Genomic DNA, 26,445 nt, shown 5'->3' with positions numbered 1-26,445 from the left:
TTATTAATACTGCGTTTTACTAGATGGCAATTGTTTTTTAGTCTTATAAAAAAGGACATCACTACGAAAAATGCATCAGCCTTTTAAAATATGCAGCGCTTCAATATAAAGTGCTTCATTACATTGTTATTTCTTCTTTTTACAGTTTCTTATTAAAATATTGTATTCCCTGGAGTGAAACCATAGTAAACATGTTACACATTGGTAAAAATAAACATTTTGGAATGTCTTTAAAAAGTCCCATGGCCGGCTTTTGGTCAAGCTGAGCTTGTTCCAGGCGCCTAAGAGGAAAACAGTGATTACATTTTTATTACATTTTATTAAGAATAAAATATCTGCCATGATAAAAAATGGATAACAGCCTCACAATGTCACAAAAGGAGAGTAAGCAAAGGAGATGGTGCAGGTATGAGTATTAGATAGGACATGCTGGTACAAGCAACAGCCGGACTGTTCCGCAACTTTAGCGGTCCGGAAAGTTGGACCTCTAAAGCAGCGGTCCCCAACCTTTTTTGCGACACGGACCGGTTTAATGTCAGACAATATTTTCACGGGCTGGCCTTTAAGGTGTGGCGGATAAATACAACAAAATAAAATGATACGACCGCCATAAACACTGGCATTTTCTAAATATAATAAAAACGTGAATCCACTGTGTTGTTTTTTGTTCATTTTGCTCGCTTGGAGGTTTCAATTTAGCGGTAATATATTATGAGTTACCGGCCAGAGCAGCCCCTTTAGGAAAGTAGCGGATGGAGGTAAAACATGTGACTGAGGCATCATGACATGCATCAAGAGTGAGTCATAGAGAGATGTGGTGGAGAGAATCTGGTAATTTTCCAAAATAAAACATAGTTCGGAATCAGATAATAAAAAAAATGGAAATAATGTAAGTTATGTATTCTTTCTGTGCGGTACCAATTGACCCACAGACCTAAATCCTGATTCAATAATAAATCATGCAGAACCAATTGGCAGTGCAGTTAATGACGGCACCCATGCGGTTGGAACGTGGCTCAAAGTCAGCATTTGGGCGGAGAGTGTGGTCTAAGCTTGTAAACCCTCCCTCTCTCTTTCCTCCTGCTGACTGCAGCTCATGTTCCAGCCTGCCAGTTCCATCGCCTGCATGGTCGAGCTCAAAATCCTCTCCTCCACAAGCAACATGGTGACGATGAGGCCACAGAGAAAAAATATTATTTACACAAGGGCACTTTGGGTAAAAGACAGCCAGGAATGAATAAAAAAAAGGCAAGGAGATCAAACAGCAACAAAAAGGAGTCCATGCATAGAAAACTAGAGTCTGTTAGTGCAGAATGAAGAAAGGACAGAAGGACAATTAATGATTGTAATGGCAATGGCGAGTGTTAGTCAGCATGTGGCCATGCTGGTTGTGCTCTGAAGCAGAGTGAGCAGCAGGAAGAGTGTGAGTGTAGGCAGACACACGCAAACAAAGATGATGAAGTCTTGACTGAAGCATATGATGAGCATGTACTCAGACAGCACCCAGTCCACCAACACACAAAGCAGCAGGTAGTAAAACAGGAACTCCTGTAGGACCTCCCACTCACAGCCCAACGGAGTCGTGCCTACACTCACCATGGCCTTCATCTCAGTCAGCCCCGCTTCCATACGAGCACGAGACCGCTTGCTGCTCCGTCCACGCTCTGCTGGCGCCACCGACCTCCGGCTGTTCTCCACAAACTCCTGCACAGGGACAGAAAAATAGAAACTTTTACATATGAGCAAATAAACAAAATAAAAAAATATTACATGAAATATCTGTCAGGGATCCACCTGCCACGCCTCCCTCGAAGGCTCTCATGCTGCCGCTCACTGCTCTAATCGGCAGCACCTGTTCCTCGTTACCTTTCCCCTTTAAATGGTCCTGGGTCATGCTCCTTTTTCCTTGTCTTTGGATTATACTCGCGTTCAGGACCCACATTACGAATTATACCCGCATTTTGGATTCTACCCGCAGTACAGATTACACACGAGTTACGGTTCGTACCTTGTTTGTCTTGTTTGTGTTCTGAACTTCAATTAAGCATGATTGAGGTACTCCCACTTCCGAGGCGTGGTCACTGCCGCGACAGTATTTAATTTGTCACGAGTCAATATTAAATGATAAGAAGTCAAACTGATGGCTTCAATCCACATCTTAATGTCATCTCCAAATCACTGGCATTTGCATTTAACCAAAAATAGCAACCTTCTAAACGGAAGAGGGTGCTTTTTATTTTTACTTTTTTTTTAAATTGAGCCCTATTATTATGTGCCAAAAAACATTTTTCCTTTAGAAAATAGAACTTTATTTAACTCATACTTCAGTTCCTTAAGTACTACTAAGTACCACACGTAAGTGAGTAAATTAGTGCATTAACAACTACTCTCCCATATCAGCAAACTAATGAATATAATTATGAACAGCAGCCAGATCTATCTATCTATCTATCTATCTATCTATCTATCTATCTATCTATCTATCTATCTGTCTATCTGTCTGTCTGTCTGTCTGTCTGTCTGTCTGTCTGTCTGTCTGCCTGTCTGTCTGTCTGTCTGAGTTGCTCTTATTTAGAAAGAGGCTCTTTTAAGTGCCATTTCATTATAAGTACTGTATGTTTTTCTGCAAAGGTTTGACGTTCTTACAGAAATCTTAAGACAAATTTGCATCCAGGTTAACTTTTAGCAGTATTATTTTAGGGCTTATTTTTGAAGACCTCAGCAGAGATATTTTGCCCTGTGCACAGCTCATGTTCTGTGTGCACTATTTGGAGCAGCAACACTAAAAATAATATTATTTTTTATGAACATTCAGCACAGCTTGCATTAAAATATGGTATTCCTTTGGAGCTCGGTAAAGCAGTGTTCAGATGGAGATATCCTACGATGATAGTGGAATTAAGTAAGCAGCTCACCATAAGGGCTTTGTCCATAAAGAACTCCTTGCCAGATGTGCCGTCATTGTATTTGGTGTCGATGGCGAAGCAGAGAAACAGCACATCCACCACGATCTCAAAGATAGAAAGGAAGCAGTGGGCCACCAAAAAGGCGAATAGGCACACAATAATGAGCGGCAGCACCCACTCTGTGTAGTCCCTCTGATAGTTCAGCGCCAGAACTCCCGCAAAAGCTGTGCATGTCATGATCAGGACCTACCCACAAAAGCACATTAGGTTAGTAAAGCAAACTGAAGACACTTTTAAGGTTGTGGTGTCATTTGAAGGTCCCAGTGCCCTTTTACCTTGCCCAGGAAAAGCACAAAGTCTCCCACGGTGTTGATGGCTGCCACCCTCAGAGCGTTTTCCACCAAGATTACAAATGCATCACGTGCTGACGTGCAAAAACTGGTGCTGTTGATGGCCGTTGCTGCGTATGCGTTCTGAACACGGGGTGGACCGAAAGAGCACAAAAATATTAAACACTCCAAATCTAAAATCTAAGACGATCATACCATATGTAAGTATGAGTGTTCTTCATTTCTTTTTACAGAAAATGATTACAGTTTTTCTCCGTTGCTTTGGAGCATTTCTCAGATCAGAAATGAATTCTCTAAACTACTTGTTCAACCTCCACATCATTTAATTACTTGTACACACCATAAAAGCATTTTTTGTTGCTTTGATCAAATTGTGAATGCTTTTGTACATTCATTTACAGTTTTTCTAAGTTGCTTTGGAGCATTTATTTAATCATCTATAATATTTGCAAATCAGTAAATGCATTCTCAAAAGAATTTGTTCAAGCAGAACAACACACTGGATTTCTTGCAAAAGTCTCTACTTTTCTCAAAATCTTTAGTTAATCTCTGAAAAGTAATTATTTGTGTCAATGAACATATCATTCCCATCAGAATGACAAGTCCTTTTTTCATTGTTCACAAATAAGGTTCCAAAATGTTTAGTCATGTTGTCAGTTTGACGCTGCACAGTTTTAGTATTTCCTGATATAAACTACAGCTTGGATTACAATAATTAAAAATGCAAGTCTGAATTTTCTCTGTATGGTGTCTATGAATTTCAGCAGCACAAATGTATTTATTTGATTGCATATTTGATTTATATTGATTGCATGAGACCGGACAGGATTTACATTTTTACTGTACTGTACTAGTTTGTAAGCAAAAGAACTTGTCATTCTGATGTCAATGAGATGTTCATTGACACAAATACTTACTTTTGAGAAATGAACTAAGGATATTAAGAAAAAGTACAGGCTTTTACAAGAAATCCATGGTGTTGTGCTGTTTGTACAAATTGTTTTAAAAATGCATTTACTAAAACTTTCTTTCGGCTTCTCCCATTAGGGGTCGCCACAGCGGATCATCCGCATGTTTGATTTGGCACATTTTTACGCTGGATGCCCTTTCTAACGCAACCCTCCCCATTTATCCGGGCTTGGGACCGGCACTAAGGCTTGTGCAACCTAAATGGCTGGGGTTGGTTCCCTGACCGTGGATCAAACACGAGCCGCAGCGTTGAGAGCGCCGCATCCTAACCACTAGACCACTAGGGAACCTTGAGAATGCATTTACTGATTTGCAAATATTAAGAATGATTCAGAAAATCCTACAAAGCAAATGAGAAAAACTGTGATATGCATGAACATTATATAAAGAGACAACGCGAGACAAAATAACATTAGTACCATATACTAATACCAGTCCATTTTTAAAAAATGTCCATACTAACATTGACATTGAGAGTGAAACTCAGAAATTTGCTAGTCTGTCACATGGGATGGTTTGAGAAGTGGGATAAACTTGTGAGACTGTTTGGAGCAGTAGGTGAAAGAGCAAATGCCTCCACAAACTCTGAATTGTGCAGCAGTGGGTAGAAGGACTGAACCAAAAACAAGTCAATGTCTATACACAATGCAAATAAGATTGTATTAAATATAATTGAACTGAAACTAAGTAACGCAGATACTAGTGACAACTTTATTAACTGATATACTTAATTTTTTTTTATTTATTGATTGATTTTTAAATCTGCCCTATAATTAATTTAAATATTATTCTAACGTGTTAGAAAGCTTTAGAGTGTAGCAAAGATTCATCTAAAACACACATGTTGTTGCAGGGGTAAAAATCACAGTACCTGATTTAGATAATTGAGGCACTTCTCCAGACACCAGAGGCAACAAATACACGCCTTTAGCATACAGCGTGCACATGCGTTCTCCTAGAGAGGAAAAACAGAATTACACTTGCTTTCATCATCCATAAACGAGCATAATGTTTACTTACGGTACATTCAGTATAACAATATGGGGCACATTTTGGTGCTGTATATGGAGTGGAGTTACGGTCGCATGGTATTTATTAGTTTAGTTATGTAACAGTATTTAGACATTAAACATAATGACAGGATAAAGAATTATTCAATCATTTACACAATAGCTGAACACATGGGGTGGAATGTGAGTAAAACAGATGTCTAGTGACCTTGAACATAACCCTATTTATCAGCTTGAGTGAGGAGCAGTGTTAAGTTCAGTGCCACTGTCTGACAGTTTGATACAACCACAATATATCATGCTATAATGTATGTTTTGGATTGTAAACACACTTAAAAAAAATGGAATAGTTTTTGAGGCAATTTTTTAAACAAGCGAAAAAAAATCATTATCAGTCAACATTATGACTGTTAATCAGCAAGTTAATATTTATCAAAAAGAGATTTTAGCCCATGCACACATTAAAATTTCTTGACATTGATGTTCAGGTAAACAGTCAAAGAACATGACAAAGAAAACCAAAAAAAACCAGCATGTGTTTGGTTAAGTGTTAGTTTATAAGTTAAAGAGGGTGGAAGCAATAAGTCTTTAAGGAAAAGATTACTGAAAAAAAGAACAATTTGCCATGCAATATATAAACAATGCATTTGATTATTAGATATTTTTTTTCATTGTCACGTAATTTTAAAACACCATAATTTATATATATATATATATAGAGAGAGAGAGAGAGAGAGAGAGAGAGAGAGAGAGAGAGAGAGAGAGATAAGGAGAGAGAGCGAGAGAGAAAGTGAGAGATGATAGATGGATAGATAGATAGATAGATAGATAGATAGATAGATAGATAGATAGATAGATAGATAGATAGATAGATAGATAGATAGATAGATAGATAGTTTGTATGATGCTCACACCTGAAAGGTTGCAATATCTGAACATTCTATAAGATCTGCAGGGGTCAGAGGTGTATAATTTGGTATCTAGAATATATTCTGTAGATGGCTGATTGCAGGCTGCTGTGGACTGACCTTTCCTTTGAGCTGATTACGGATGTAAATGAGGATGAGGCGCGGGATCTTGACCAGGGTGATAATGAAGGAGCCCTTGGCCACAGTGCCCAGGTGGTAACGAATCAAACGAAAGACTGATGACAGGATGGGCGTCAAAGGGAGCTTGTTCTTGTCCCTAAAAAGAGTCAGGATGTTAGTGAATTGCAGATTAATTTATATTATATTTGTGAATCTTTTGTCCCTCTAAATATTTCTTACTCATATCATCTTAAAGAGTTTTTCCTTGCCACAGTCACCCCAGGCTTGCTCATTGGGACTAAATACACTTAAATTTCTTATACTGTATATATTTTTTTTTTTTGTCCTAAATTCTGTAAAGCTGCTTTAAGATAATGTTCATTGTGAAATGTGCCAAATATTTCAATAAAGATTCTGAATCTAAGAGCACAGCAAGGAAATTAAACATGATCCATCTCAGACTCAGATTACAGTTAAAAAAGAATTAAATAATATACAAAAGTAAATAGCATATTTTTGATCAAAACACGGTTAAATATTTTTATTGTTTAGTTTTTTTTATTACATACCTAATTGCTTTTTAGACTAACAGCATACTTTCATGATCATAATGCAAACACAAAAATAAGGTAGAACAGCATGACATTAGTGTGTGTGGTTTTTGACAGAGATATATTTGGTATTTTCATCAGCATTGATTGGTTAATGAGCATTATTGGTGCACATTATATTTTAGTGGGAAGATAACCAGCTGTCTGAGAGAAAATGCATATTTTACTTCCTCACATTTGCTTAATGGATATTTATTTTCCTGTGTGAAACTCTATGATAGTTACATCAGCTAATTAGTCATCACCACAATTTTCTCCAAAAGTCTGGAATTTAGTTGTTTTTTTTTTAAACAATTGTACACCATGTTTTATGTATGAACTCTTTAACTCTGGGAGTTCTTAATGATACTATATATACTTTCTTAAATATATTATATAATCAAATTCAAGTATATTGGGAGTATATTTTGAAATTAGCTAAAGCCTATATTTATGTACTGATGAGAGAAGTGTATAAGCTTGAAACCAGGTTGTTAAAAAATAGAACAGGATAATGTGGGTTAAAAAATACTTCTGTGCTAGAAAAGTTTTCTAAATGTCATAACTCCTGTAGTGCCACTCTGCCCACGACAGGCATGAAGGCATGTAAAAGGGCTGAAACAGAGATCTCACATGTGCAAACAAAATAAAAAGCATTAAAGTTAAAATACAAAGTAAAGACCTGGTAAAGTAGTATGTGACCACAGCTCCAGCCACTGTCATCTGCTGACAGGCCAGGATGAATTCACTTATCCAGATGAGACCCACAGCATGGTACCAGATGAGATACTGTAGTGGGCCGCTTAGTCTGAACTCAGTCAGACCTGTCTGCTCGTTCTTCTCTGGATTCCCTGTGAATAGGCAGAGGTTTATAAAAATATTTTTTAAAATTCAGACCTGTAAATCTTTTTACAATCTGTAAAAAAAGGTTTTAGTTTGTTCAGTGGAATTGGTATATACCAAAATAATAAACAACTGCTTTCAAAATCACATTTTATTTATTAAAAAAAAAAAAAAAAAAAAAAGCTGTGATGATTGTCGAACAATTTTTGTAACCCAAATGCAAAATCAAATGCCTTGTGGAAATATCAAAATGTAAATGTCAGATTCTTTAGATGCTTTAGTTACCCACAAAAGTCTATAATCATCAGGATTTGTAAAGGTTAACAAATGTTGTCTACACCCCAGGCAAGTTTGGACTAGTGTGTGCACTGTGTAATTAAATTCCACTTGCAGTCAAAAAAACCTAAAAAATGGAATGACATCTGTTCTAATGTCAGCTCTTGATAAAGCTCAACTCTGCCTCTGCAATGCCATTTCAGCTGTTGTGTAATTGTCATACAAATATGTGTTAAAATTGACTTAGATATGTGTGGTGATTCTATGCAACTCTTAATAGCAATTTAAAAAATCTAAGTATTCTACTGGTATGAATGTATACATTTAGATACAAAACCTACTATATGAAATCTGATCATTTGTGGCAAACAACTCAGAAAACCATTATGTGGTCTATTAGATAATCCTGAATAATAGTTGAAAAATTATTCACCAGTGGTTCCTAGGAAGAGCAGTACTAGGATCCAGTAAACCCAGAAAAGGAAGAGGGCGAGAAAGGTGCAGAAAGGTTGCAGAACCAGCAATGGCAGGTGAATAAAAACCTTCCCGGCGACGTGGAACAGAGCAATGGTCAATGCCACACGCTTCCGCATAAACAGCATCAGCAACAGCAGGATCACCTGGAAAAATGCCACATGGTAATTAGAGGGACACAAAGAGAACATAAATCATTAAACATTAAAGTCAGAAACTGACTTGTAACTAAGAATTTAAAGAATGCTTTGCTATTTGATGCCTGCAGAGATGCAGTGTGCATACTCTATGTAAATTATTTAGAGCCACAGTCCATTGTGCACTGGTTCTCATTTTTTTCCATCTGTCACTCTCTCTTGCTTACTGACTCTGTCTGTCTCTCTGTCTCTGTTTTTCTATCTCTCTTTTTCTCTGTCTATCCACCTCTCTTTTCCCCCATGTATACTCTGTATTTCCATTTGTGCATGTTCTATATTTAACTATCATTCTTTCTCTAACTTTCCTCTTTGTCTATCTGTTTCTCATACTTTCTCTCTCCCTTTCTGCCTGTCTCAATGTGAATCTTTCTAACTTTCTGTCTGTCTGTCTCTCACTGACTCTGTCTCTCTCTATGTTTAAATCTTTCTCTCTGTCCCTCTGACTCACCGTGAAGATAGTTGCTGAGCTGGCATAGACCAGTAGTCCTTGATTGTGGTCTTCGGAAGTCACATTTCCTTCATTTGTGTCTTTCACTTCCTTTAAATCTGTAGATTCAGTCTCGTTCATCTTAAGCCTGTGGTCTATATATAACCACCACAGAAAACTGGTGCCTCCTACAAACACACAGCACACCTTCATATTTTCACACATAGGCTCCTGAAATATCATACCAGGGCTACAACAACTCCCACAAATATAAAGAAATACCCATAGCCGATTTCAACAGACAGGAATTTGACAAGAAAACAAGTACTGCTACAAGTGTGTGTGTTTCTAAACATATACTTTCTATCTAGGAAGAGTTCCTATCAGAAAGATTGTGGTAGGAGAAAAAGAAAGCAAACTTGCCTAGTGAGCCCAGCACCACAAGAACAGTGAGAATCCACACCAGGACAGCAGAGATGTAGCGAATAATCACCATCAGGATCATGGAGAGCACTGAAAGAGAGAAAATGTTAGAGAGAAAACAAAGTGATCAGAGCGCTAATCAAAACTTGCTTTCTGGTTTCATCACTACTGAACCTACAGACCTGAAGTGAAATATGTGCATGTAACTGGACCACAATAAAGACCTCAAAAGTTAAAAGAGAAAAATGCATTTCAAGATTGCATCCCTACTGCAGACGAGAAGCATTGCAGACATTTCACAGAAAAGTATCTGATTACAAGGTGATGTGATTGGGCTTGTATCCATTTTGCTATGGCAGCTAACTACCAAAAAGCCCACTGTGTAAGATTTGTCCTCTTAGCTAGCAAGGTTTTAAATATATTTAGGCAGAGTGACTGTTTTTTACCATAGTATTTGTTCAGTTGGCATCTTATTGATATATGCTCCTTAAAGAAAGATAGCCAAGAAACAGTGATAAACATTTGCACATCACTTTGCATGAAATATATTGTTTATCTTTAAGGTGAGGTGTCAAAGTATGTTATTGGCAGAAAAACCTCATTCTGGCTAAAATCCGAATCCGTATGTTTGCCAGCATAGCAACATCCAACATGTTTGTGCAGACTAACACATCTATTTAAATCCTAATTCTACTTTACATTAAAAAGTTTTTGTCATACATCCTGCTGGACAAACCACCCACAACAAACTGAAGAGGACTCTACCATCTTTCAGCACAGTCACTAACAGCAAAAATGACACACACAAGATCTATCAATACTTGTGACAAATAGTGATTGCAATTATGAATAACATCTATAATAATGTTTGCAAATAAAAATACATGCATTCTGTAAACATGGTGATCAGTATTAAATAATAATTTCTTTACACTATTTTAGTCACTATTTTCTTTGAACTAAAGCATTTTGATGACAGGATTTAGAATTCTATCATATTATGTATTATTTATTTATTCTTTCTCTCTGTCAGTGTTGCAGTGTGTCTGGAGCCTGAGACCACTGTCTATGAGGCAGGAATGCAACCTGGATAGCATACCAGTTCAATTTTACTGAAACCAAGTCACCTATCAGCCTGTTTTTAGAAGGCAGGAGGATACTGAAGAAACCTATGAACGCCCACCGGGTTATGAGAAACTTTATATATGTAGAACTGTGAGGTTGTACTATAACATACCTTTTGTTATTGTGCGATATTTGTCATTCAAGTAACCTCTTTGTGAATTTAAAAGAGCTTTCATATGCAGTGTTTAGTCCATTCAATCTATCCCTGCTGTGCTTACCCACCCAGTGCTAGTCATTTGGGCAAGTCTTAACACAGCAATCATGCTCTGATGGGAACCAAAACAACCACTCCATATCACTCCAACACCACTTGCCTCTTTTGTTTTGGTCCCTTGCTTTAAATCTGTTGCCACACTTTCAGCTTGTGGTCTATATATAACCGATAAAGAAAGCTGGTGCCTCCTACACATAGCACAATGCTTCCAAGCCAATTCTATATCAGCTTGACTGTACCGAAAAAGATTTGTCTGTAGGCAACTTTTCTTTTAGACGTGAACTGCTGAACTGACCAAAAAGCACAATTTGGACCAAATAAAATAACTGGTTTGACAAAAATGGTTTGTGCCATGTGTTACAACAAAAAGAAAATAATAATTATTATATAATCATTTATTTAGCCAGCAACGTGTTTGTTTTGCTCTATTGACCTCAGTCATTTCTACATCTACTCACCAAATGATTTTTCCTGTCACCAAATTTCTGATCAATAAATAAAAAGGTTACTACTAGTGTTATTATAGAACTGTTGAAGTTATTATTTGTGTCAAATAATATTGATTCTTCCTGCCATTTTTGCAGTTTAAAGGGCAAAAATAAATCTAAATTGCTTTTGTGTTTGGTGCTGATAAATCACTATCACCATTTACAAACTAGGTTCCTCAAGATTCCTGAAGGATTAACTGAAAAGTTAAGGGTTATTAATTTCCCTAAAATACTTTACTGAGAAGCCTTTGTTGTAGGGTTCTACAAAGAACCCCAGTGTGTCCAAAAAGACATAGTAATCATAGAGTGTACTATTGCACTACTTAAAGGTATTATAAAGTTAAACACAAAAGAGAATTTTTATTACTCTGCACTATTTATAGAATTGTTCTCATCACTCTGCTGCATTACAATTCATATATACGTTATATGGTGCATGGTATGTTGCCTAGACCATTTGCTGAGTATCTCAGAGAAGGCAGTTACCCAGTGCTAGCAGGCAGAGCCCAGCAATGATCTCTTTACTGGCCACCACCCCAGCTATCAGCCTGTGGAGTATGGTGTTATCACTGACAAACGTCACCACCGCCTCTGCAAACTTAGAATAGCAGGAAATGTCCACGGGCGTGCAGCGGTTAAACACTGGCAGAGCTTTACTGCAGAGAAAGAGGAAAGCAAAACGCAGTGTAAGCAAGGGATAAAGCTGGGTGTGCTGTTAGACTAAGTGCTTTAGAGTCTTACCTCTGTGGAACTGGAAGTTTAGGACATTTGTCAAAGCGTTCTGGAAGGCTTGGGTACTTATGGCCAGCCAGCTCATAGGAGCAGAGCTCTGAGCCTGAAAATGGAAAAAGGTTGGAAATAAAAATGGAAAAAGACTGTGAAATAAAGTGTAAAAAAATTGAACTGAAACCTGGTTTCCCAGATAAGATCATGTTACCTTAGAAGGATCAGATAATAAATAAAACTGAAAAAATGTAAGTTATGTTTTCTTTCTGTGTGGCCCGGTACCAATTGACCGAAGGACCTGTGCCGGTCCGCGGCCCGAGGGGTTGGGGACCACTGCTCTACACAATAATGATCTTGGAAATCAAGTCCAGCAAACAGTCCTAAAAATTATCCAACCTACTTGTTCAAAAAACATATGTCAGGAAAACCCCTCTTAAAGCCAACTCAGCAATATAAGAAGGAGAATATTTAAAGTGTGTTTGAGGTAATAAGGGTTTTTCTGTCAATAGCATGTTTCATTTAGGAGTCTTTAGTCACAATGGCAATAAATCAGTCATTAAGAAGCAATACATGATGCATATTTCAATAAAGCAATTATTAAAATTTTTTGTCAGCAGGTCCTTTTGTTCACGTCTCTCGCTCATAACTACATTCTTTTCCTAATGGTTTTACTGTAGTTACTGAAGAAAGAATAATAATAGAACTTTAATCTAGCATACTAATTGGTTAAAAGCCAAAAGAAATGTTTACTGATGCAAATGAATAGTATGGTATGCATACAGAAACTACAATCCTAATTATATCCCTCTTGGTGCCAGAAGGCATGTGTCAGACAGCAAAGTGGACACACAACACCAAAGCACTGGACTGTAAACAACAGACTCCCTACAGTACAGAGAGTCAATAGAGTCTTTGTTTTCCTCAGCACACGTCTGTGTGTGTATGTATGTGTGTGTCCATATATGTGTGTGAACTCTAGGTCCAGGGTTCGCATGTGCGTGTGTTCATTTCCAAAGAGCTTGTGAATGGAGATATAGTGTGAAAGAAGGTGGCATGTCCAGGGTCACCAGTGTGCTCATGAGAAAAGGCTTTGTCTGAATTGGGAATGAATTGATATTCAACAACTTCACTGCCATGACATCATTGTGGCATCTGTAATGACAAACTGCTTTATTGTCCTCGTCCTATAACATAGCCTGTTCTGCAGGGACCACCCTATTCACTGTGGATACATTTAACATGTTCATATTAAGGCGATCACAATTAAGCATATTGGCACTGCACTCATGACCAGCTGATCAACAAGATAAGCGTTATTATAATACTTTTTTTTTTTTTGTAAATGAAGCATACTGTGTCCGATTTAACCTTCATTTAACCTTCTTTTCATTTAACTTTAATTTCATTTATTAATTCATTTAAAAAAATATTGATGTAATTGACAATATCTGCCTGGTAGCATATTCGCCTAAAAAATATTCTTTACCTCATGAAACTTAATTTTTTACTAAAAATAAAAGGTGTCCTAAAAAAATCCACTGCAGGAGCCCACAGTGGGTGCCTACAGATGGTTTATTACCAATTAACTGCTCCAATGATACATGAACACTACTTCACCAAAAATCAATAGTGGATATGTTTTTATGAATATAAATAACAGAATTCATGTTGTTTGATAGACACATACACCTACTTCACAGATGCTGCAAGGAAGATAAATCTGTGCTGTTTCAGGAACTGGCAAAGGTCAACATTAGGGCAAGCCAATCATAAATTAACTGCCATTTTATTCAATTATTTATTATTTTATTTTTATTTAACCTGGAAAATGCTGCCTGTTAGGTAATATTCCATTTTATTTAGTTATTCTACCAGGAGTAACTCACTCTTTTCTCACTCTTAAACTACTATTTTATATAATAGGTACACGCTAGTATAATTACTAAATAATTGAGTACTAATTGAGATGAGATATTAAGGAGGTAAATTGTTGATCAGATACACTGATCAGATATTTTATGCAGTACTGCCTTTCTACCACGTGGTACAGCTATTTTTTTTTAGAGTATATATGAAAAATTCTTAATGCTATTGAAAATGCAGAGACTCCCTTCAATTTAAAAATACACACATTACCTTCAACAGTAGGAAAAGCACAAAACTCACACATCTTGTGGCCATTGATCATTAGGTTTAAACATCAATTAATGGTAGAGGTTAGCTTGGTTAAAGTATTTTGGTACAAAGTGCCTCATATAAAACATTTAAGTGAAAGTGTAATATGTTTGCTATATAACATTCTTGGGCCAGAATGTTGCCTTTCAAAGTATAAGAGTTGCAAATATTTTTTCTGCAAGACTAAGTTGGATTGGACACTTTGCACTTATCCAGATCTATTCAGATAACCGATTTGCCAGTTAAGAATCGTTAATCAGTTATAACAGAGAGAGATTATGTTTGGAAACATATTTTGAATAACGTTTTTATACATAGAGTTCTTTTCTTATACTGGTAGAATGTCTATGCTTTATGAAAAACAGATTTATGAGTAAAGGTATAAGCCAATGCAATTTACTTATTACTGAGTAAAAGGGTTTACGGGGTTACAGAATGCGGAAGACTAGTAGAAATGTGATGTTTTGTGTAATCTAATATCTTATCATCATATGCCCATAATTAATTCATTAAACATAAAAATTGTTGGTAGTCAAGGTTTCTGTAATTTATTGACAAGGTTTTTCCACATCTCTAGTTAATATACATCCCTGTAATTGTCTTGTCTTGTTTCTGTTGCTTGTTTTTTATTTTTTCTGGTTCCTCCCTCTCAGTGCACAAGCAAAGAATGAAGGATGGAATGCAAGGACAGATGAATCAAGGCCAAACATACGTGCAAAATAAGATGCCCTTGCTCATTAAACTATCATTATGACTTGTTACACAGCTGTATCTTTTCTCACTGCACATCTGGAACACAGTGCAATTACAAGATGAATTAACCTGTTTATTCAAGCACATTTTAATATTTTAATATTTAACCCAAGATTTTGATTTTTTTCAATTTAATTGTTTTTATTTTATTGATTTGTAAGTTTTCAGGTTGATCCGGTGCTATATATCTTATTTGGGATTCCAGTCTAACAACACATGCAAACACACATGCAGCTATATGAAGAAAGAGCTATATGCTGTGCCACTTATTGCAATGTTGATATAATTTTTAGATTTTGTTTTGTTCTGTTTTTTTTTTTTAAGTTTTACTTTTATGAGGAGATGAAGAAATGACACCATAGGTGTATGTCATGTGCTACAATGCAAAACTACCACTAGGAAGCAGACATGATTCCTCGCTCTCAAATTATCCTATTTTCTCACCCAACAATTATTTTCAGCAGAATGACAGACATAAAGATCCTTACTTAATAGTGAGTTTAGCAATTTTCGGCTCAAGGGCTGATAGGAACAAGGAAGTCAAGAAAGTATCAATTAAAGGGACCCTAAGAGTCAGAGGTATCTTGTAAACAATAAAACACTAAAAATGCAAGAAAAGAGAACAGGAAATTATCAATAAAACAACAAAAAATGTAATATTGTTACCTCTGAACATTTAGGGAATTTATAAATAGAACACTGGATAAGGCCTACATACACATCCCTGTAAGACACCATTGGGTTTTTTTTTCACAAAAAATAAATAAATAAACAAATACATCTAATGAATAATCTCTGCTCTGCACGCACTACCGTGAGTAACTTATTTTGCAACCATTTCCATGCAGAATCCAAATCAATAGCCAACAGTCTATTAAACAGCAGGAAATGACCAATGGTATGAAAGACTTCTGAATTCTTATGCTAAATGCTACCTCTTTTCTCTGTGCTTTCTGCTGGCACCCACTGAAAGACAAAGGCATTTCGAAAACACCGTGGACTTACCATTCATCATGGCAAATCTCCGTAGATCTTCGTAAGTTTTCATCTCCTCTGTAGGACACTGTGACACACACAGTGCCATTGATTTAATCTTCCTTTGAATTATGTCTAAGTTGCATGGGTCCAGGAAGAACACATATCTGTAAAACATCAGACCGAGTGCAAACTAATTATCACAATAACATACATTGTGCTATATCAAATATTAAAAACCTATAAAATACAAATAGCATTGAGCTATTCAAACTGTTTAGCTGATGAACAAGGCAGATACCACATCAGGCCGTCAAATACAGCATTCACTATTGTGTGATAAAAATCGACAGCAGGCAGCACATATTTTCATCCCAGGAGTGCTGGATCACTCCAGGTTTTTTTGGCAGGGAGGTGAAGCAATGGCTTGTTTCTACCCATAGCTTGTTTCTAGTCAAGATCTCCATCGTGACCATGGCCTTGTCGTGGTCTTTCATAAGTGGGGGGAGTGGGCAGAGCTCCCACATAGAGCCATGAGGCCCATTGTCCTGCATATACACAGTAACAAAAGCAGCCTGTCAGATGCAGAAGACACAAACGACAGCCAAGTGGAGAAATCCAGAAAAGGACAGAAAGCTTGGAAGCAAAAACAGGGCTGTCAATGCTGTTGAAACCAACAGTTCTGATATGTACATGGCTGAGACGTGATGCCGCACACAGCCAACATCACATTCTCCCAAACCTCTCAGCTAAAAGCCTGGTAGACTTATTCCACCCAGAAATGTTAGAGATACAGCCAGGCAAGTACATCAAATGACGAAAGGTCATGTGTTAGAAAACCCTTTGTGACATAAAGAAAAAGAAGTGAAAGGTTGTTACTGGGGAAGGTGTAGTGGTGAGAGTGGATGGTTTCAAAGGCCAAATAAAATAAGTATGGAATAAAACACACTCCAGAGTGCTGTTAAAGGAATAGAATTTGAAAATGTTACTTCTCTGTTCTATTTATTTTTTACTTTAAAGTAGGACATAGCAACTTTACTATTTAGAGTTTCTTTAAATGTGGTAGAACTTCCACATGTGATTTTCTGTTCCCTGCCAGCCTTCTTCCCTTTTTTATTTCTCTTTTAAATGTCAAGTGACCAAAACATTGAAAAGCACAAAGACTTCTGTCTTGGAATGTACCGACTGTTATGTGTTCCCACTGGAGACTTATTTCATAAATGCTACAGAATCTTCAACATGTCAACGATATACATTTGTCTTTGTTAAATAACACATTATGAAAATTACTATGAAAATCAACCGCTATAGAAGTCTCTGAGAATGAGCTGTTTCTGTAGAAATGATGACCTATTACAGCATAAACTGGAATTTGCCTAGCCAACTGTACTGTCAGGGTTGCAGTTACAGGAACTTAATCTTCTGCTGAAATTAAACACTGCTGTAAAATCTGACTGGTCAGAAGCACAATTACGGTAATACTGTTCTCCGGTTGTCTGAAACATGAAAAAAAGGGAAATTTAAACATGCTTGTTGTTTCTGTAGTAAGACGTATAGGCTATATATATATATATATATATATATATATATATATATATATATATATATATATATATATATATATATTAATTGTAGCCATTGATGAGGTGAGGATTTGCAGTGTGAAACGCAGTACTCTGAGTTTCGGTTATGATTTCTGTTTTCTCCTTGAAAAGACAAAGAGAATATATGTATGTGTGTGTGTGTGTGTGTGTGTGTGTGTGTGTGTGTGTGTGGGTGAAAGAGAGAGAGAGAAATATGGCAGAGAGGGAATGACTGATTATCACAGCTATAACGTAGGTGAGAACAGTAACCAATTTTTCTGCACAACATTGAATCTAATATTTTCGGAAAATTAATAACTATTATTAGGTTTGATGCATCATTTTGTGATAAATGCAAATAAGAGAATAACAAACTATAGGGAGGGGGCAGCTGGGTTTCCTATAAGGTCACTGACCTTTTACAGACAAACAGAAGAATGAGCATTAAGAATAAAGCAAAGACCAACTAAACATCTTGATGTTATTTTCAACTTTATGTTCAATTATTATCCCAGACACCATGAGCAAAAAGAAAGAGATATCTATACAAAGATAAAGAGATAAAGAATTGAATGAATAACTAATTGGAGGTCTCTTAATGAATTCCAGTTGTCTCTGTGAAATTCTTTCAGTTATTTGAGATTACTCAACTGTGAGCTGTCATTTACTTGTCCCTCTGCTCTGCATTGGGTGAGCCCACCTGTGGCCTTAATCTCACCTAATTATCCATACTGCCAGAAACTTGCATTATAACAATTATTACTGATGAAAGGACTTTTATTTTCCTACCTATTAGTCTGTAAACAAGGCTTATATTTCGCACCTTCTTCAGGGGCACCATATACAGGTATAACATCTTTGTACCTTGTATCTGTTTCCTTCCAGAGTCCTTCGAAAAAAATTGATATGTTAAAGTTCATTGAAGGCATACTACAAGTAGCTAGCAATTACCTGTATATGAGAACAATACTTCTTAAAATCAAAGCTCTGTTATTTCAAATGGAAGTGGACAGGATTTTATATGATAAAGTGGAACTGGGCAAAATAATAATATAACATTAATATAATATTATCGACATACATAAGATACTCTTATATAGAGCGACTAAAATATACAAGTGACTAACTGAGAGTAAAAGGCTGTGTTCAAGAACCCTGTAGGGGCATATTTGCAACACATTGCTTTGAACTCATGACCTTTTCATCAGAAGTACAACATCTCAAACACTGAGCTACCACTTCCCTATTTTATATCATCTCATCTTCCCTATCTAAACTTCTCCGTCATCTACTGTTACATTGTAAAACCTCTTATCTTATAGGTTGATCTTGATGCGTATTGGGAATTGGTGAAATGCCTTCAATAATCAAGATAGTAGTTTTTATACAACCCACCCCATAGGATAAGAATACTGACTTATATCTGCTATGTGCACCAGTAAAGCACAAAAAGCACAAACAACAAACAGGATGGCCCATTGGAGTACTATCAAGGTTAGTTAATCTATCAGTCCATTCACAGTTGTTTCCAGGTATTTTGTGTTTAAGCATGATTTTTTTTTGTCTGAATCAAAACAATGGTGATATGATTATGGACAAAATATTAATTCAATTAAAGGTTATATACATCCCTACTGTTCAGAAAACTCTGCTGTACATATATACTTATACAAATACATATATATATATATATATATATATATATATATATATATATATATATATATATATATATACACACACACACACACACACACACACACACATATACTCCCTGATACCAAACTGTTCAGGTTTCAAAGTAATGAAGGAGAATTTTCTTGCCTGAGCAAGTCACTGTGTTCCGCAAATTAAATGTATCATCATAAGGGAAAACACCCAGCAACCAACATGATGACTATGACTCACAGACTTCAGGCAATTACTTATTGCAAGTGATTTGTAGCAAAGAGGAAAAGCCAGAAAACAAGTGTACTGTATACAATAAAATATAGCACCAGCTTAAAAAATAATACCTGCAGTTTCTATTACAATACGTAAAATAATTAATAGACGTAAAATAAGACCAGGAATAATGTCTGAAGAAAACCACTAGGAAATAGAAGATTTAAATGTAAATAAATTACTTCCGCATTTACATTCAATTATTCTTTTCAAAGCTGAACAAAGGCAAAAGTATTGATATTGATATGTAGCATATATTGACTTCATTGACTTGTAAGTAAATATACACTTACTACAAATGTTATATCTAAACAAAAAGGTACCCTGTTACCCTGTGCCACACAAGATTTTCAACACACTCTCAGACTAATGAAGAAGAAGGTATGAAGTAGTCATTAGAACAGAGTTGCAGAATGACCTGAAAGCAGAAGCAACATTTATACAAGAAACAGAAAGCAATGAACTGCACTGCAATCATCTCTGTTCCTACGGCCCACACAAACTTCCTCTGTTTACAAAAATAGACAAAATCAAAACCTTTTGTAATAACTTAGCTCATAATGTTTGGAGAAAGAAGGTTTGCACTTCTCTGCAAACAGTACTGGGACATTATTTGTTATCAAAGGAAGCATGAATGGAGTGATGTAGCAGGACATATTAGAGGAGAACTTAATCTCATCTGCCAAGAAACTGTATCTGTGAATTCAACAAAATAATGACCCCAAGCATGGAGCCAAAAATAACACAACAAGGCCTCGCATGCCCGAGCTAATCTCAGGACCCTTATATTGGGGAATTGGAGGTAAGTTGCCAAAAGTAATAAGCCCCTTGGCAAATCACCTAAAGATTAAATCACCTTAGAACAAGCCTAAGGAAAACTCACAATTTTGCAAAATGTAATTACCCATACACCAAATAAGCACTGACATCTTCTGCTGTGTCAAAATAATTCCACTAATAGTTTTTTAAGCATATATTTGTGTATGCTTATGAAAACACACTTCTTTCTTCATACTAAATACATTGTGTGTAAATCTGAAGTAAACATATGCCCTAGAAGTATATTTAATATAAAAAACATTCCCCTCAGTCCATTCCCTTACAAAACGCATTTCCCTCACTGCATACATCATAATTTGAACAAGTAACATATCAAATACATAGAAGCATTAAGAACGTAATATATAGCAAACTGAACAAAAAAAGGCAAGACGCTACAAATCCTGTTTTACCTCCCACATGAAGTCGCTCAGAAAATAAAAACCCACGTATTACCAAAGATTTCCTCTCCAAAAAATATTTCCTGTTCTCTTTGTGTAAGGTGTATACGTATGGCACACTGTGTAAAATGCTACACAGTGTGCCAACATTTTGGAAGAAATGAGAGATGATGCTTTGTATTCAAATCAAGTCAATCAGATGATCTTAAAAGTCTGTCTCCTGAGTAAAGCATCTACCAATTTGGAACTACCAAACAAGGTGTATTTAGGAATTATCTTCAGGAATTCAAGCCAGTAAATCTGTGGCAATTTTATCAGGTAATCCAGTCATTATACAAAAGTAGCATTTGAGATTTCATTTGCCAATTGATTTGGAAAAATGCACAGCACACTAAAAGATCCTTCAGCAGTGGATTGATTAAAGCAAAAAAAAAATTTAAATCCTTTCATGGTATAAAAAATATGACACTCGTAAACCTGAATGTCAAGGTTGATTCTGCCTTGTTTTAGTTTGTATGAGTCAGCGGTAAGCAAGACAGTATGCAAAGAATGCTTAAGCATTAAGTATAATAAATAATAAATGCATCTATCTTGGCCTTTTTGTAATTACCTAAGATTATTGATAGGGTTTATCACATGCATGAGTTTTAAGATTTAAAATTAAGCCTTATGTCAGGTGCTAGCAGATACATTCACCAGGTAAAATGAATACAATGTTAATACAACTACAAAATAAAAAACTAAAAAACAGATAAAGGGTCAAAAACTATAAACATTAAAGTAATGACTAAAAAAATAAGAACAAAAAATAAATAAATATATATATATATATATATATATATATATATATATATATATATATATATATATATATATATATATTAACCACTGCACAAGATATAAAGGCTTGAAAATGTAGACTGTAAAAGAAAACAAGGTTTAAATAAAGGTTTATATTAGAAGCAAAAACATAAAATAAGTATAATTAGATAGGCAGTTGGATATGACAGGTAAGGTGGACATTATTGTAAGCTGACAATTCTGTGAATTTCTGAAAAACTGATGTTCCCAAAGTATGGGACACATTTGATGACTTTAGTAGACTCACATTATCACTACACATGAGTGAAAGCTCCATTACTGAATGACCTTGCTTCTACTGAGCCAGAGTTGTGAAGTACTAACTGAGAGAGCTGCACACTTTATTCCAAACACAGAAAGGGCAAATGAATTTGACATGAATGCAAATGAATGAGGAAAAAACCTTTCCTGTAGTCCATTAAGCACTGTGCAGATTGTGGCTCTGGCCCCCTTTAGGGCTGTTCTGAATTATTAAAGCCTCTCCGTGGCTTTAGTAGGCCTCTGAAGTCTGAAGGTGAAGTCCCAGCTACCTGACACATGCACTGATGTGATAATCGAAAGGCACATAATTGTTCACAGATTCTGCAAAAACGCACAAGAAAGCATAAAAGCACAAACTCACTTTCTGTCTCTGTGGTCCAAGCCGCTGAGCCTGACCCCTTCGATGGCCTCATTGACCTGGCCACAAGTGTTGCCGTAACTGTCATATCCAAACACCAGGCGTGCTGCACCACCTGTCACTATAGTGTAGCCACAGATAGCACCCTAAAACAAAAGACTCATAATTACATTCAAAATAGTTTACATTAATGTAGATAAAAAAAATACATTTTATTACATTTCCAATAACAGAGCTTATGTCATTCTCTTCCAGTCTGCTTTATTATGCAAAACAGTATGGGGGGAAAAGCAGAGCCACACTTTCATCTAGGCTTTGATTGATTTTGTTTTGGTTGTATTCAATGATACATTCATCTTCTGTAGCTACTTTATCTTTAACAAATTGTGTGAGTGAATTGATTATACAATCCGGATGAGTGACCAATCCAGTACAGAGCACCATGCTTACATACATTCAAACATACTGTAGGGGCAACTTAGCAGAGCCAATCCAATTTCATGTATTGGGAGGGAGAAGGAAACCAGAGAACCCAGAGAAAGAATAATTGAACACAATATCAACCTGGGAATCGGAAAAGAGGCAGCAATGTTTCCTTTTGTTCCAACTTTCCACAACATTTTATTTTGTAATATTTAATAAACTTTGCCTCCTATTTTGTCAGCTGTCAATAAAAATGCTTGGTGCTCTAACTCTGTAAAACAAGACAGAACATAACTGATATAGTCCACCTTTCATACCTATCATACACCCAATCAGAAGTCGTCTCCATCTGCCTGTCAGTCAGGGGAGCTCTGAATTGCACATTAATTCAATCAGCAAATTCATGTACATGTGTTTTTAGGGTTTCGCTCCAGAAGAGTGAACAGTGAAAAGAGAAACTGTACTTATTGCCATTTTGAGTTTCAAAACAGCTAGCTTCAGCTAAATTCTAAAAATCAATTGCTGTACTGTACTATGTCATGGATGCTGATTATTAGACTGCAGCCTGGAAACAAACTTGGCAAAGTATGTCAATGGACTTTTCCAATTATTTATATTTTGGGAAAATACAGTTTCAGAAATGATAAACTTCACCAACTCACACAACAAATATTTCACCAACTCTGGCTTTCAAAACATACAAATCTTACCTTCTGTAACAGTCACTGCTGTATTATTCAAATATCTGCATTTATATAAATTACTAAGCAGGTCAGATCAGGTCACACAATGGCTACCAGGCAGTAAAGACATTAGGACATTAGAATTACCCCATCTGGTCTGTATATATAAACTCTATTTTTCTGTCCAAATGTCTCATTTAAATTTGCTTATTAAAATTTTTGTTCTATAATTCTTACATCCTGTAAAGCTGCTTTGAGACAATGTCCATTGTGAAATGCACTATAAAAATAAACTTGAATTACATTTAATTGTTTAGCAAACCTGCACCATGGCTTTTTGTTTTGTTTTGACGAAGAAGTTTAGAGATATTCTTGCAATGTCAAACTCAAAACAGATGTGGTGGATTCGCTTTACTTACTGCCATACAGGATTCACTAATTGTTAAGCATTAAAATGTGACTGGTCTTGCCACTCAGTAGTGTGCCTGATTACATAGAGAGAGAGAGACATCCCCTTAAGTAGCTTGCACAACCTTACACAATCAAATAAACATTTCAAATTAACATAATCATTCCCCAAGTCACTATAATATACTGTATGTTGAGATACTAAAGCAAATCCACGCTGCTAATATATTTGATATGTAACATTTAATTTCTCTGGGGTTCAAGTTACAATACCATCACAATTAAGCCCTGTGTTTATGACAGATAATAATTGGCCTTCCGAAGAGAACATCAGCAGGAGTCTTTAGGCTGTTATTATCTGAAATCTTGAATAAGCAGCTCACCATTCCACCGCAGAAGAGCATAAATAGAAGAAACCATGGGAGATCGGTGCAGCTTCGGTCCTCCAAGGGTTTCCATTCTCTTTTCACCCTCTGAAATGCACAAATGCAGTGTCATCCCAGTCAAACAGGACTGCATTCAAATAACACCTTACATCGCCTCATACAACAGTTCTGCTTGTTGAAATATCCCGAGGGTAGTCCTGCATTCATGGCATACTCAAATGTGGCAGATATTCGTTTTGAGTGCACTTGTGAATTATTTGGAATTGAACCGATAGCAAATCCCTGAACTCGTGCTTGTCGTAGGGATCATCTCAGAACACCGTTTTATCCTCATGGGTTCCTAATGGATAATGGCAAGTCGAGCTACATGGATATTTCGCGCATCAGTACACGGGGGAGAGGGTGAGGAGGGGGGGCTGCTATAATACACAACACACTGATGATATTCAGAAGAGGAGGATGACCACCAAAGCTCAAAGTGTCCAGTGCATCATGCATCGACATTGTGAGGGAGAACGGGACATCCTAATGGGATTAACTGACACGTTTTGCGACCTAGTGTCCAACAACAACAAGGCGTGAAGCGCGCGGCCGCAGCGGCACAACACAACACTATAACACCATAACACAACAGAAGGCAAGACAACAGAGTACAGCACAACACAACACAACACAACGCAACACAGGCTACATCTTTGTTAGATTTCTGTCTCTGGCTCGACAGAGGGCCGGTGTAGGCGGAGGATGGCACGCTTCTCTTACCTCTGCGCTACCGCAGCATCCCATTGCAGGTTCGAGACGCACAGAGCTCAAAGCTTCAGCGCAAGAAAACAACAATAAGCCCAACTTGCAGGCAGCCGACCGAGTGTGTTAGAGCCCGCATTAACCGCGTGCCGCGCACTAACACGACGCATCCATCAGATCCGGCACGCAAACGCGTTCCCCCGCCAACGCAGCAAACTAATCTCGCCTCTTCTGCCTCCAGGTACAGAAAGGGATTAATACTTCTGGATTAATAGCGCTGCACTTCCGGCTGGAATGAGCAGGTGTAGCCGGAACAGAAAGGCATCGTCCACTCACACCGCGAGCTGGCCGAGGATGCGGAAGCAAAGAATCCTGGGACGCACGACGAGCCCGCTCATTTCAAATCCTATGCAAAGTGCAGAGCTGAGATTTTTTTTTCCACTGATTTTTTTTTTCTTTGTTTGTATGAAGCCATTTTATTTCACATTCTAGCGGTCTTTTTGTATATGCATACAGACATAGGCTACAAAATATTATTAAATAATTAAATCCAATTGAGATATTCCCTGGACTATTGAAAAAAATAATAAATAGATAGATAGATAGATAGATAGATAGATAGATAGATAGATAGATAGATAGATAGATAGATAGATAGATAGATAGATCTTATTAAATAATGAGTGTAGTTAGCTTATTTGATTGGATTGATATTGGATACTTTACCCATGCAAAAACTTTTTTTTGTGTTTCTGTAGACCTACAAAGTTCCAATTTCCCTAGAATATATGTACATATAGACGCTACTTGTACATACTACAAACTCTTTGTCCACCTTTACTGGATAAGAGCTACAAGAAACCCCAGCACTAGATCAGCCCCAGCCCGCACGCTACCTGACGTCACATCCATCAGCACCACGGTCAGCAGCATTAATAATCTAATAGAATAATCTGATGTAGCACCGCCCATTCAGACACCTTTTTTTTTAACCAAGATGCGAACAACGTTTGTGTCGTCAAATAGATAGTAGAATTAATTGGTTACATGTCAAATTCATGTAATGGCTACTAAAACAAGCAACATATCAAAAGTCAGCATTGTTTTAGCTTTTGCTAGAGCAATGGCAGATTAGGGATAGTTAATGTTTAGTAAATAACGCTCACATAGCTCACTTGGGCAATGAATACACTCCAGACTGCACTTTGTCTTGACATCTTGTTTAACAATGGACATTTTGCGTTCAAACAAAACCGTCAGTATTTAACAATCAGCTAACAAAACATTCAAAGCTTCATTTTAGTTATCGCCTTAAATGTAGGTTATTTTCCTCCACTCATTCTGATGTTGCTTAATATTAACGTCAATAAATTGTCCAAGCATCATTGTGACTTATCTGTCTGTTCTTCAGTCATCGAAATAATAACCCCACCTTTCTCCAAGTGGACCTTGGCTGATAAGAGCTTGATGCTGATCGTCTCTGCTCGCCCATCTTCCCCCGTGTGAAGCAGCATTACGAGCTGACTCTGGCAATGGCACCAAGCTGCCAAGGCGCGATGGAGAAGGGAGCCATTGTTCTATTGTTCGCTGTTGTACCAGGGAGAGGGTGGGCATTAGTGTGTGTG

General features: G+C 36.8%; 1 protein-coding gene across 2 annotated transcripts; it reads right to left on the bottom strand.

The window, feature by feature from the left end:
• Positions 1–26,445, bottom strand: slc44a1b (solute carrier family 44 member 1b). 2 transcript variants are annotated; one of them, XM_046859484.1, is made up of 16 exons: positions 26,253–26,445; positions 24,074–24,163; positions 22,180–22,322; positions 15,980–16,116; positions 12,062–12,155; positions 11,807–11,976; positions 9,494–9,583; positions 9,092–9,258; positions 8,406–8,592; positions 7,536–7,704; positions 6,264–6,420; positions 5,097–5,180; positions 3,242–3,379; positions 2,916–3,152; positions 1,597–1,704; positions 1–281 (listed from the first exon to the last, which is right to left on the bottom strand). In XM_046859484.1, exons 1-16 carry the CDS (start codon positions 26,310–26,312, stop codon positions 258–260), a joined length of 2,055 nt encoding a protein of 684 aa, XP_046715440.1. In that variant the 5' UTR covers positions 26,313–26,445; the 3' UTR covers positions 1–257. The 2 variants fall into 2 exon arrangements, with proteins under 2 accessions (XP_046715440.1, XP_046715441.1); XM_046859485.1 differs by lacking the exon at positions 26,253–26,445 and adding an exon at positions 24,839–25,289.

The sequence above is a fragment of the Silurus meridionalis genome, chromosome 10 (genome assembly GCF_014805685.1).
Source record: "Silurus meridionalis isolate SWU-2019-XX chromosome 10, ASM1480568v1, whole genome shotgun sequence".
NCBI lineage: Eukaryota > Metazoa > Chordata > Actinopteri > Siluriformes > Siluridae > Silurus > Silurus meridionalis.
The sequence above is the reverse complement of the archived record's forward strand: the minus strand, read 5'-3'. Positions and strand labels throughout refer to the sequence as shown.

Coding starts and splice junctions, on each gene's coding strand:
- slc44a1b (XM_046859484.1), bottom strand. CDS start 26,312: ATGGGCGAGCAGAGACGATCAGCATCAAGCTCTTATCAGCCAAGGTCC. Junction 16,117..22,179: donor TTGGACCACAGAGACAGAAA/GTGAGTTTGTGC, acceptor GATGTTTTACAG/ATATGTGTTCTTCCTGGACC. Junction 12,156..15,979: donor GAGATTTGCCATGATGAATG/GTAAGTCCACGG, acceptor TTCCATTTTCAG/GCTCAGAGCTCTGCTCCTAT.